General features: G+C 33.3%; 1 protein-coding gene across 1 annotated transcript; it reads left to right on the top strand.

Annotated features, from left to right (window-relative positions):
- Positions 1 to 2,358: 2,358 nt before the first annotated feature.
- Positions 2,359 to 12,488, top strand: LOC109860160 (inhibin beta B chain). Its single transcript, XM_020439060.1, has 4 exons — positions 2,359 to 3,498; positions 8,189 to 8,449; positions 8,752 to 9,134; positions 10,915 to 12,488. Exons 1-4 carry the CDS (start codon positions 3,090 to 3,092, stop codon positions 11,071 to 11,073), a joined length of 1,212 nt encoding a protein of 403 aa, XP_020294649.1. The 5' UTR covers positions 2,359 to 3,089; the 3' UTR covers positions 11,074 to 12,488.
- Positions 12,489 to 13,716: the final 1,228 nt, after the last annotated feature.

Here is a 13,716-nt window from a genome sequence, read left to right as displayed (position 1 = left end):
TGAAACTTTTTTTGTTCATAAGTTTTTTATAAACAATGAGCGACGGATAAAACCTTCATATTATTATTCAGGGAGGTGACCTTGATAACATATGTCAAAATTGTTGAGATCGGAAAATAGTCCGTATAACTGCATAATTACCAAAAATATAATAGACCCTTTGCCTGTTTATCGTCTCTATAAATTCAAAATTAAATTTATCTTCCAGATATTTATCTTGAAAAAAAAAAGAGACAATAATAATTCTAAGTTTTATCGAAATTAAAAGAGATAAAAAAAAAACCTGAACTCTAAAAGAAAAGTTTTATTATATCTTTATCAAAATTAGTTGAGATATCTTTACTGTAGATATTTGCGCGACCATTTGACATCTAAATGATTGTTCAGAAATTAGTACAAACGAAAGTAAAATATTACATCTCGCTGGTCTCACAAATCCTACTTTTTGCCTTTATTTACAAAAAAATAATGCAGAAATGTTTTTTACTTTGTGTTTTTTATTTTTTTTCGCACGTTTCTACGTAAATCGATTAACTGTTATCCATTCGCAGTGAGAGACGCAGTCCCCGTAGTTTTCTAATTATCTCATCGCTAATTATTGCTTTATCGATATTCATTATATGAAGGCGCGGAACTGTAATTAACAGCAATTTTAATTTATCAGCGTCCGCGTAACAATAAAGTTTCGCGTTCTCATCGACACTCGTTTTACATCGAATCCGTCAATTTTGATAACACCACGGATTCTCGTTATGCGAGTCGGAAATTAGATCCTCTTCGACAAGTTCGTTTCTATTTTTTCACTCGTCGTGATATAATTCGAGGTTGACAAAAGAATTCGTTGCGTTTATATAAATTTTTTTTTATTTGTCCACAATTTGCTAGTAGTTTGCTTATTGGGGTTAATTAAAGAGATGTGTGATGTTGCCAACACACTGAAAAAATTTCTCTGTGGACAAGTAGAATTTGCGTTCCTTATCAGATATTTTATTGTCAAATATAGTTAAAACTAATAAATTTTGCAATTTTACGAATAAGTAAACAAAATGTTTTTTCAATAAAAACAAAAACACAAAACATATTATTATATATTATCTGAATGATAATGTTATGCGTTTGCGTTAGTTCGAAAAATTACATATTTCGAACAACAATTGATGATAAACGCAAACAAGAGTTACGGTTCTATATGGTATAAATAAACGCGACTGCTGATTACATTCTCACCGTGTTTGGCACAAATTATAGAATATAATTCTGCATCCGCTGTACCGGTTATAAATTTGTAAATCATCAAGTTTGAATGGGAAGCTAAAATACCGAAGCGCAGAATAAAGATTGCTCTCATCGCAATTATTAATGACATCGACAAACAGCAGGAAACAATAAGACGTTTAATACGGTTTTTCTCTTTGCGATTGCTTTTTTTTCCACAAAGACTGTTATCGCGTGATTTATTAAATAGACACACGAGCCGCGCGAAATCCGCAAGTACAAACATATTTTATGTTGCAATGTTTTCTTGCAGAATAGCGTTCTCTCGAGAGAAAAAGAAAGACAGAAAGAGAGAGAGAGATCATGACTTGTTGCTCTTGATAAGCTCGATGCTCCAAAAAAGCGTTCATCAAATCTTCAACGATTTTATACACGTGTTTTAAACCCACGAGTTATCTTTCAGAGAGAAACGCGAGGTGAACACATTGATAAATCATATAAATCACAAGCTTCAATTCGAAAAAATGCCGATCTGAGTACGTCAATCTTTTTGCTGTAAACATTTGCCTTATGAGCTCAAATAAACGCAATTAAATGAATATTCTTTGATCTGCTATATTAATCAAATTCACGCAAAAAAAAAAATCAACAATAGTAATCGTAGAAATCGATTTTGATAAGCAAAGATATATTCTACAAACAATTATATTAATAAAAGTTAACTAAAAAAAGATAATTAATACGTGAATTAATTTAAATATGGATTAATGTGTAGAGTACATGTATGTATTTCGTATGTTGTGTCTAAACGACAGAATTTTAATAGTTTCATCATTACGCGTTTTATATTTAGATCTGTAATAATGCCAACACAGCCATGCGAGGAAATTACATTGATTTGACCAAGGAAGAATCTTTCACAGTTTTACCGAGATATCGATCAATGAACGGAGACACCTTCCATCAGAACAAGGAGCTCCAACAACCCGCTAAAGCAGATTGGAGGATCCAGGAACCAGCCAATAGACCAGCATGTTCGCGGCGCGTGCTTGCGCTGATATCAGCATTGCTCTCGTCCAATCCGTGTTAGCTCCGGCAACTGCGGAGCAAAGTTCACGCACTCTCTACGAAGTCAGCTACATTACACTGAACCATCGTAATTCACCTCCAGTCTTGGCAAATGCGTCGTTGAGAACGTCAGTTTATATTCAAGGAAAAGAATCGGAAGACGAAGAATCAGGTTTATATCTAAATGTCGGCTTTCTCTAATATCTTGTGTACAAAGTCACCGCTGACTTTGCAAACTCATACTTAAAGCGACGAAATTAAACAGTTCTTATATAAAAAGAAGAAGAAAAAAAGTGGAATTTTTATTGTGATTATTAAATTATAAATATTCACTTATAAATCGCAATCTTGCGAGATCTCGCAATCAACTCGACTCGATTACAGCGACTTGCTTGACCTGCAGTTTTACATATAAGATTGATATTGCGTAAACTGTGCGTGACGACGTTATTGCAATTCTTAGAAGAAAACGGCCATCGAATAATATAATCCTTGGAAATATAAATTCTATATCGATCTAGTCAGTGAGACTAAATTATAAATTTAATGCGGCTCAGTCAGCTGTTAGCGACAGTCGTTTCTGTTGTTTCACAAAACGAAGAAACATAAACGTCAAAACGGTTCGAACGCTCTTTTTATGATACATTCTGCTCTTTTTCGCGAGCTTCTAGACAACTCGTTTTTACATCAATATCACTAGTGGGTGAATCCATGCGTCAGAATTGTCAAAGTCGGGACACCAGTCCGAATACGCAGCATTTTTCTCGGATTAGGTGTGCAATTGTTATTTAAATTGTGGTGAAGAAATGTATCTACTCACGAAGTTTTATATCATTCTTCTTGTGGGTAGTAGCGGCGGCGCTATGTGGAAAACTAACCCTTTGATGAAATTAGTGTACACATTTCTGCCTCATTCGTCAAACGAATCGTCGACTAGCCAGGAAATAAACTGCGCCGATTGCGAGCAGAATAAAATCAACGTTAACGATCCCGATCTGCTTTTGACCGAACTGAGAGTGGAATACGTGAAGCATCAGATTCTGAAGAAACTGCGGCTGTCAAAACCGCCCGAGGTCTCGATGCCGTTGTCGACTTTACCGAAGCCCTTGATAAATGGCAATGTGCTTGAACTTCAACCCGGAACACCGCTTGAAGAAAAACCGGCGGAAAATTTTTACGGAAAGACTGACCAGATCGTTGTGTTTCCGAATCAAGGTACGATAGTATCGACAATATTAGATATTTGCAATTATTTCTATTTAAAACTAAAATACGTTGAGGCACTTGTTTATTTTTGACATAGTTATGCTAGAAAATAAGAAAGAAGCAAAGAAGAGAACTCAAACAGCAAGCATTGGTCAATCACAAGTAATGTAAAAAAACGTCTGGGACATTCTTTCTAAAACTTATACGTGATTGATCAATTTGCTTACTGTTTAAGTCTTACTAGTTAGATTTTGTGTTTTAGGTCTATAAGCAATATTTGATATGACGATGACGATCAACCTATTGTATGTGTGTGAGAGAAAGAGAGAGAGAGAGAGAGAGAGAGAAATTTGAAGTTACTATGATATTTTATTTATTATTTTTTATCTTATTGTAATGAGATTGTTTAATTGCAAAATATGTGATACTCTTGACGGAACTAAAAACTACCTCGATTTTATACTTTCATAATTATAAAAACATTTTATAAAATAATAAATATAAATTCTGAAATATTGTAAAATATTAAATTTCTAAATGTGTAAATTAAAATTTGAAAAATATCTTTTCTTTGCAAAAATATTCAGCAACACTATATGTGTAGAAACTGTTAATGAACAGTTATTCAAACTGGCGCGTGATATACAAATGGAGAAAAGACGAAGAACAACAAAACACGTGAGAAAAACACGCGTTATTCATCAATATTGTGCATTTCTTTCTCATGGTGCAATTCTAGCCTTCGAACGTTCGAAAAAGCAAAAAAATCTCTGAATATCGAGTGTATATACTTTCTTTTTTTTTTTTTTTTGGAAGAAGCGCAGGCGAAATAAATCTGCAAATGAACTATTGTGTTAGAAATGTATCTAAGTACTCTTGATCTACCTGATTGTACAAATAAAAAATTTATAATAAATTACGAGACAGAGAGAAACATGTTTCTTCTTTCTTTGCGTTTGTCTGATATATAATTTTCCTTAAATAAACAATTCAAAATTTGTTACATAAATATCACAGCATCTGTTTTTTACGATATCTACACTGCTGGTAAGTATCGCCATAATATCAAATTTTGATGATTTGTGAAAATGTTTAGTTTTATTTATTGCGTTTTCTAAAATTAGAATTTTAGTATTTTCTGCGCAATTCGTAATTGTTTAGTATTTAATTGTATATTATAATATATACGTGCGATACATTTACGCTCAAAAAGCTGACTGTCTCGCATCAAAAGCTTCTTCCTCAGTGAAAAACCTGTTTCTTTACGGTCGGCTGATCGTTTTTCTCGACAACCTTTTCTTGACCAACCAGACGAGAAAAACTAGCGAGGATTTGAATATTGCGTAATAGCACGGCTACCTTGAAATAAATGAGAACTGGTAACAATGACAACGTTTCTCTCTTTGGTGCTTCTAGATAGAGACTACCATCACACGCGACAACTGACTAGAACCATGAATTTCAAATTTTCCGCCACAATGCAAATACAGAAGCTCCGTGAACATATGATTCTTAACAACGTGCGGAAGAAATTTATCTCGAATTAACACAGCAAAATCACTGGGGTCTGATATTTTAATCGTCCGCATAAATCGTTTTCGACATGCTTGATAGATTTTTTTTAAATCTTCAGAAAATCTTTCTCTTAAAGATGTTGTTGTCTAGATCCTGTTATTACGAAGAGTTGTATCAAACGCGCAAAAAAATGAAAGAACAAATATCATAAAAATTTAGTGGATAATTAGTCACATGTATTTTTGAAAAATTCATCTTTTCAATCTCTATTACATGGCGTTTGAAAAAAACAACAGATAAGAAAGTATATACATTACGACAAAGTTTTTACAGTTCAAAAAAACGTTTGCATTTTGTATACTTGAACTATAAAAAATTTGTTACAACATTTATTGCCACGGTTTTGCCAGTTTTGGATAATTTTTTCTGTGCGTTTGTTTTCAAAAGAATCGCTCACATCTCGTCAGCCAGAATCGAGACGTGGAGCTTCAAACTTCGACCTGCGAGCCGGATTCTTGTTCACGAAATGTTTTCTTTGAAAAACGGACGCACGGAAGAAATTATCTCGTGTTGCAAATTGGCAACACTGTGGTAATGAATGCTGTATAATAAATTTTGTATAGTTCAAGTCGATCGGTTTTACACGTACACAGAGTTCACTTTTCGATCGATCAACTCTATTGAAAGGAACCGGCCTGGAAAAAGTGTCGAGCGGATTCGAACTCGAAACCTTCTATACTCGCAGCCCCTGCACTCAGACTGCAAAACAACTGTGCCGGTTCAGATCTATTGTTTCTTTTGGCATTGTACCATGTCATGCACAGCTTTATTAGTAACAACCGATACATATTTTACGAGCATTTTCGCTGACGGAGCATAGGAAAAAATACAATAAGATACAATCGCTCATTGATTGCACGAATGTGTTAAATGTTATTGTCAATTAATATTCCTCGATATCATAATACGATTTTATTAATTTATAAAATATTAATGTTGAAAGTGACCTCCGGTTCCGGTTGAAAATTCAATAAAGTAAGAAATGGGCAATTGGAACCAATTACAGGATGTGATGTAATAACGTTGATACAAGTATCAGTTTTCCAAACGTTTTGACTTACATTTGAGTCATCTTCAGTGGATACTTAATAAAACAGTCCATTTTAGCACAGAAATTGACGACGAGATTCATTTGAATCAAACGTAACTTGTGACATTGTTTATTAATTTAATACAAGCTAAGTTATTTACAAGTTTTCAAGTAGTGTCTTTTTATCTTAAATTTATAATTACAATATTGTATAGTTGATCGGCTCAATGGCCTAAATGCAAGGGATTAGTGCGCGAACATGTGAAAGTCCCGAGTTTGAATCCGTTCATCACCCTTAGAATTTTTTCCGAGCCGGTCTCTTTAAATTGAGTTGATCGATTTGAATGGCGGAACTGAATCGGGTCTCCAAAAATTAATTCGAGTGCAATTTCGGGTTTAATCCGCCTCTCTCTCTCTCTCTCTCTCTCTCTCTCGATTTGCTGGTATAAATTCGCAAAATAAAACTTTCAAGAGAATAGCGATGATGACCGACGAAATATAGTATCAGACAAGACAAAATGATGCGTAAGATGTCAAATATATATATAAAAAGCATTATTTTGTCTTTTCTGATACATTATTTCATTATTATTCATTATTGTTATTTTTTTCGAAGTTTCGCGACACCACGTCTGTTGACAGAAGAATATGCGATATAAAGATATATAAGTGTCAAAAATTCTATGCTTTTTATATGTTTCAATATTTATATAGTTTTGTTGGCGTTTTGATATTTTTGACGCCTGATTCCGATAGAAATTCTCGTTTCGACTGTTCTCAGAAAAGTGTTGAAAACATTTCTATGCATTCGTTATAATTTTTTTATTTTTCACTATAGGAAATATAAAAAAAAACATTCACATTTCAATTGCTTCGGAGATATTGAAACAAATTTTGGTCGTAGTTTCCGACGAAGTCGATTGATTTTTTGATTGTATAATACGAAAAATAACAAAAAAATAGATTTATCCGGAAATAATTGGAAATAGTAATCATAATAACTCTCTTGACTAATAAGTTTATCATCGAAGGAAAATGTAACTAGAAAACAATTTGAGTTTTTTTACTTTGTGTGTGTGTGTGTGTATAACGTCATAAATAATAATATTTTTCATTGAAAATTGTACCAAGCGATCAGACGGCTCAATTCACCTTGTATTCAATTTTGGCACTAATCGATCTCACGCACGCGTATGATGTGCACACATATGAAAGTCATGCGCACATTCTAATATTGGCGCGAAACATTTGGCCTCGTTAGTCTGTAGCGATTTTAACGCGAGAAACGTAGATTACAACGGCATAGTCGAGGCCAATGAACTGAAACTGTTCATCGCGCTATCAAATCTGCGCCACGACATTGTAAAAAGTAACGTACGCTTGAAAAAATCTTGAAGACGGAATTCGTTCTACGAATAACATTCCCGACTCAAAAATTAAATGCGTAAATAACAAATAACTTACAAATAAAATTAGATAAGCAAGAAAATGCTTATAAATGAATATGCCGATCAACAGATCTCTCTGTACACACAGAAAAATGCATACTGTAAGTATATAATAAGTTTATATATCTGCAAATATATAATATATTATAAGATTTTCGTAAGTATTTAATTTACTCAAAATACAAATTTACTAAGATTTAGAGTGTATTTTGAGTAAATTAAATACTTACAAAAATCTTATAATATATTTGCGGATATATATATAATATATATATATATATATTTGCGGATATATAATATTTATTATATACTTGATACAGTATGCATTTTTCTGTGTGTAGTGCGAAAAAAAATAATTACAATTTTTTAATATTTTTTAATTTCGATAATGCATATCTTTTTGAATGTCAACACACTTTGTGACAACTGTGTGATAAAACGGTTTTAATAGTCAATTACTATTAAAGATTTTGCCATAGGTATTATGTAGTCTCGTGTTTATTAACGATATTTTATCACACAAATGTATGCATTGTATTTTGTGAGTTAGACAAATAATTGTCAGTTTTTACTGACTGAAGTGTTTGTGTTTCAATTATAACACTCTTGGAGAGAAAACATCATCAACGTTCTCGCGTAATTACAGGTGCGGCCGATTCGACGATGTGCCGGCAGAACTCGAATCATATAACGGGGTTCAGTCCGGCAGCTTGTTTCACGTTTTACCTGCCAAAAGAAATGTTGTATGTCGACGTGACCTTGGCAGAGCTCTGGTTTTACAAGGAACAAGTCGAGAATGACGACGAGCTCAATCAGACCTTTGTGCTATCTGAGCTCGATCATTGGGACCAGGGTGGTAGTTTCGAAAAGAACATAATTATGGCAATCTTCGAGACCGATGTCAAAGGTGAGTAAATCGGAGATGAGAGAAAATTTCTATCCGTTTGTCTCGTCACATCACAAAGAAGATGCAAAATTTTGTTCTCCTTTAACACGTGTCCCATAAAATGTTTATAATAAATTTTTTCATATTGCGATGTGTCATTAATGTTGTGTGTATAACGTTTTTTGACATCTATCAAACGACCCGCAATCACGACTGATGAACGTAAACTAATTTTTTGAATTTATCAAACATTTTTGGTTTAAGATTAAGCAAAAGATCCAAAATTGTTTAGTTACCGTTAAGACTTTAATTTTTTTTTACAGAAGGTTGGATAAAGACAGATATAAAATTTATGGTGAAAAAGTGGGTGGACCGACATAAACTAAACCACGTTGTCCAGATAGGTTGCAACACGTGCTCAATCGATCATGATACCGCGCCGGTGTCATTTGTACAGAGCAAGAAACCGTTTTTGGTCATCTATACGGCACCGTTGCCCCAGAGAAACAGGCCTAAGAGGTTTTCGAATTGTCATCCCGAGATGAAGGAGTGTTGCCGGGACGAACTCTACATTGACTTCAGAGACATCGGCTGGAACGATTGGATTCTATTTCCAACTGGATATCACGCCTATTTCTGTCGAGGATCTTGCATCACGGCGGCTTCTTTAACTGTTAGCGGTTCGCAATACAACAACATTATTCTGGTGAGTGCGCGATTTCGTAGTTTTATATCATATTGTGTTTGGATTCGAACACTTTTACGAATAAGCACATAAATCTCATCATGAAAACAAAGATTATGATGCGTAATTTTTACTGCTTTTTATTTTTATCTTTGTATTTTTATAAAGCTTATGTAATTGTCAAGTTTTATTTTATCGGTGTTGTTATGTTGATTTAATTATTGTAAATGTCGCTCGAAATAGAATATGGAAAAAGTTTTTATTTACGTCCAAACAGAATAGCAATATTATTTTGCTCATGTCAGATAATACGAAGAACGAAGGTGCGTAATAACCGATTATCGCGCTAGTATAAGAAATGTGTCGCCAGTCTGATTTATATCTGTTCTTTTGTTTTTTTTTTGTGAAGGAATGATACGAGAACGCGACGCTCGCTAGTTTTGAAAATCGCGTATTTCCGTGATTTTATTCTCGATCGCGATCATTTCAATGATCGTATTGCACTACGTAAATCGAATTGTTAACAACAAACATTGCTTCTATGACAAAAGTTTCTTGTCGAAAAATGGTTAAAGCGAGATAAATATTTGAAAATATCTTTTGTTGATATCATTGAGTACAAATGTTCTATGCGTATATATATGTGTGTGTGTGTATGTGTATCATAGATAAAGAGTTTTATAAACTGAATGTATATTTGCAGTTTGACATCTATATTATCTAAGTTATTTTTTCTATATGTAATTGTTGTATGTGTTTGAGCGTTATTATTAGTATTATTTAAAAGTAATTTATATGGACATTTTGCTCATGTAAATTTTTATTTTGCACATTGACACGTTTTTAGACGCTTTGCTTTATAAGTATCATCACATCGCATCTATACCAGACAAAATAATTCTTTTTTATCTCTTACGGCTAATTTAAAGCTTTACTTAAAGTAAAAAAATATAATCGTGCTGCATAACCGCGTCTTTTATTACCAGCATTAATTGTTAATAAAAGTCGGAGGAGGCACTCTTATTATATGCCACGGCACATAATGTAGGTAATATAGTTTGCAATTCGTAACGATAATGGGGCGTTAAGACTCCATTATTACGCAACGTAAAACCCCATTAACTTAGGTCTATGCTTTCTACCATACATGAGGCGTGACGCAACAAGAAATATCGTTTGCATATGTGAAATGGAGATGACTTTCTTACATTCAGAAACAGGAACGTCTGAAAAGAAAGACTACCACATATATGTATATACCAATTCCGAAATTTCTCACAAATTCTTTATATATAGTAATTCCTTCTATAAATATATGTTGTTTATATTTTTATTATTATAATATTGTAAATCTCTTAATTTTCTTAAATTAATAACAAGTTTTATTTTATTGAAGTTTTCTTACTAAAATATCAAATTTTTATTAAAAATGAGTAGATAATAATTCTAAAATAAATCAATTATTATATGTTTTTGAAACGTTTTGATCAATTTTATTAGGATTATTTTTAGCTTTATAATTTCCTAATCTGCAACATCTAGAAGACAGAATAAATAACAAAAAATAATGAGAAATTAATGAAAAATTAATAACAAATATTATTATTCAAGATTTTTATAGAAAATTTATATGTCCAACGAAGATTGTTCCATTATGTTTTTTTCCCTCTATTTATATTTATTAAATTAAGACTGAATACAATTGTTTGAGAAGGTATAATGAAACACAAATTTGTTTTACTCGCGCTTATTACGATTCTTGTGAAGTAATGAGACATGAAACTGTCGGTTCTTCTTGCAGAAGTTATTGACAAAGGACGGAGCTCTCAAGAACAAGATAACGCCGTGCTGCTCGCCGACGCAGCTTGCTCCGTTGCAAATGCTTTACATCGACAACAACAACACGATCACGCGGAAAACGCTACCAAATATGGTGGTTGAGGCTTGTGGTTGCATGTGACGCGGCTGATGCCGCAAGACAGAAAGGGTAGCTGTACTGTCATCATCGAGCGGACACGTTTTCGCGACCAACTACACTACCCTTCCCCCTCGTCCGAGCTTCGCTTGTCGTGAATATTAGTTTATCGAGATTTGCGAGAAATCTCGTTCTGTTCGCTTGAACAAATCAATCGTGCAAAGTAAATGATAATTGCAAAGTTATACGAGGTAACTCTAGTAAAAATAAGAGATACAATGTTATTTACGGTATGGCCCCACCTCGCAATGTAATAACGTGCCAATAAAAAGATGTAATAACGTGAAATATCACATCTTTCGAGAAAAAACACTTCTTTGTTAAACAATTCGAATCGCACGAGTTACTACGTAACTCGTGACATCATGAAAATCAAGTTTTAAATTAATTAGACTTTTGTTACTTTGTAATTAGACTTTATTTAAGACTTAAACTAATTAGATAAGCTAAATTACATAGAAAGATCTCGTTACATATTTTAATGTGCGTAAAAACATTTCCAGTGTGCTTGTCAATAGCATACAAAGCCGAGAGATATTTTGGACAATTCTGATAACACAAACATATTATCGTATCCTGTTACGTCTGACTATGTAAGACTGTTTCTACTGTTTTTTCTACTGCGTATTTCTGTCGAGAGTGCTCTGTCAAAGAAACAACTACACAATCTCTAATTGATTACTCATCAATAATGCGAGATATGAACAAGTATATAAAAATTTTCTCAACTCAACTTTGCATATATCAAAAGTAATTTTTCTTACTATTGCAAAGTTATAAAGATTTTGTGAAAAGAGAGAGAAAAATGTCAATTTGGAATCGATGACAATAAAACGATTTAGCCATACAGTATTTTCATACCGGAAACTGTACAATTCAACATCGTTATAATTGACCTTACCTTACTTAGTTTAAATAATATGTGAAACATACTATTTATAGAATGTATATTTATTGCTATCAAGAACATTTATACTGGCATAACAAATGTTGTTTATGTTACTATATGGATAGCAATATGATACTAACTTGCTGAGATACTAAGTTTATTTGTTGAAAATATTTTGTTAAATGTGTGTGCAAACTATTTTACTGTAATAACAAATTGATTTTTATATTGTGCTTCGCTGAATTAACAACGTACACTGTTATATTATTTATATAAACAAAATAAAGTTGCTATATTAACAAAACACTATTGTTTTATCAAGAAAACATTTTACTAATCTGAACGAAGCAAGTTTGTTGTTATATCAGCAAAGCACTTTTGTATTAATAATACTTTTTGTACGAAAGAAATAATTTTGTTTTTCTCATTTTTTTCTATATTAATAAGATTTGCTAAGAGAGATAAACAAATCGAAATCGAATTTTAAAAAAAGTAAAATCTTGATATAATATCTGCTGTTTATACGTGTAATGTGTGTATTTTGATATTATTTTTTTATTAAATATCATTGAAATTGAATGTTTTTTTTTATTAAATGTTTCTTTGATGGCGTCCATTGATTACAAGTACAATTTTACAGTTGTTTTAGTCGAAAACTATTTAATTATTAATTTTTAAAACTACTTAAGTTATTAATTTTTGGATTAACACTCAACTATCAAACGTCACATTTATTATGGCTGCGTTCGAAGAGCACGCTATCAGCGCTATTGCGTCATTCTATCTTTGTTTTACATCTAATGAGCAATAAAGATAGGATAATGCAACAGCGCTGATAGCGCGCTCCCCGAACGCAGCCTATGGGTGCGTTCACTTTGGGCGCTTACGCGCTTTGAGCGTCAGTCTATCTTTGGGTGTGTTTAGCCGAACCTAGCGCTACGTAGCGCTACGTAGCGGCTTCATGTAGCAGTTGCAATTGCTGCGTTACTTCTGCTGGACAGTATGGCTACGCGTAGCATGTTCTAAGTAGTGGCCGCCATTTACAATAATACCGTCTCAATTATAATACTTTGATACTTTTTTTGCCATTTTTATAAATAATTAAAAAACACAATTTAGCAACCGAAGAATACAACGGCGATTTGTATACAAACATATTTGCGCTTACAAAAAGCGCTGCGCGTAGCAATACTGTCCAGCAGAAGTAACGCAGCAATTGCAACTGCTACATGAAGCCGCTACGTAGCGCTACGTAGCGCTAGCTTCGGCTAAACACACCCTTTGTTTTATATTTAAACAACAATAAAGATACATTGACGCTTAAAGCGCGTAAGCGTCCAAAGTGAACGCACCCTATATCAAATGTAAAATCAATCTGATTGGTTGCTACTGCGCATCCACATCTTGGCTGTGAATACAACATCTTGAGCTGTTCCAAAATTTACTGCTAGTGCTAAAACTATATAATATGCGTGACGTAAACTATAGATTTTAGTACTAATTTTAAGGTATCTTTTCATACAGCAGCAAAACGCTACGGCAGCAAAACGTCACGTGACTCGAATTTTCTAGGACTGCTTCCGGTAGGTATCATGGACATAGAAATATAGGGACGGAGCATAGACCCAGAATATAGGCGAGGGGAGTGAAGCCGAAATGCGGGGGGCAGTTGTGCCTAATTTTTATTGGCTACGATTGTGCGCATGCTCAATACTGCTTAACCTTTCAGATGGTTGACA

The sequence above is a fragment of the Pseudomyrmex gracilis genome, unplaced genomic scaffold (genome assembly GCF_002006095.1).
Source record: "Pseudomyrmex gracilis isolate BER0280 unplaced genomic scaffold, ASM200609v1 scaffold_338, whole genome shotgun sequence".
NCBI classification, from domain to species: domain Eukaryota; kingdom Metazoa; phylum Arthropoda; class Insecta; order Hymenoptera; family Formicidae; genus Pseudomyrmex; species Pseudomyrmex gracilis.
The sequence above is the reverse complement of the archived record's forward strand: the minus strand, read 5'-3'. Positions and strand labels throughout refer to the sequence as shown.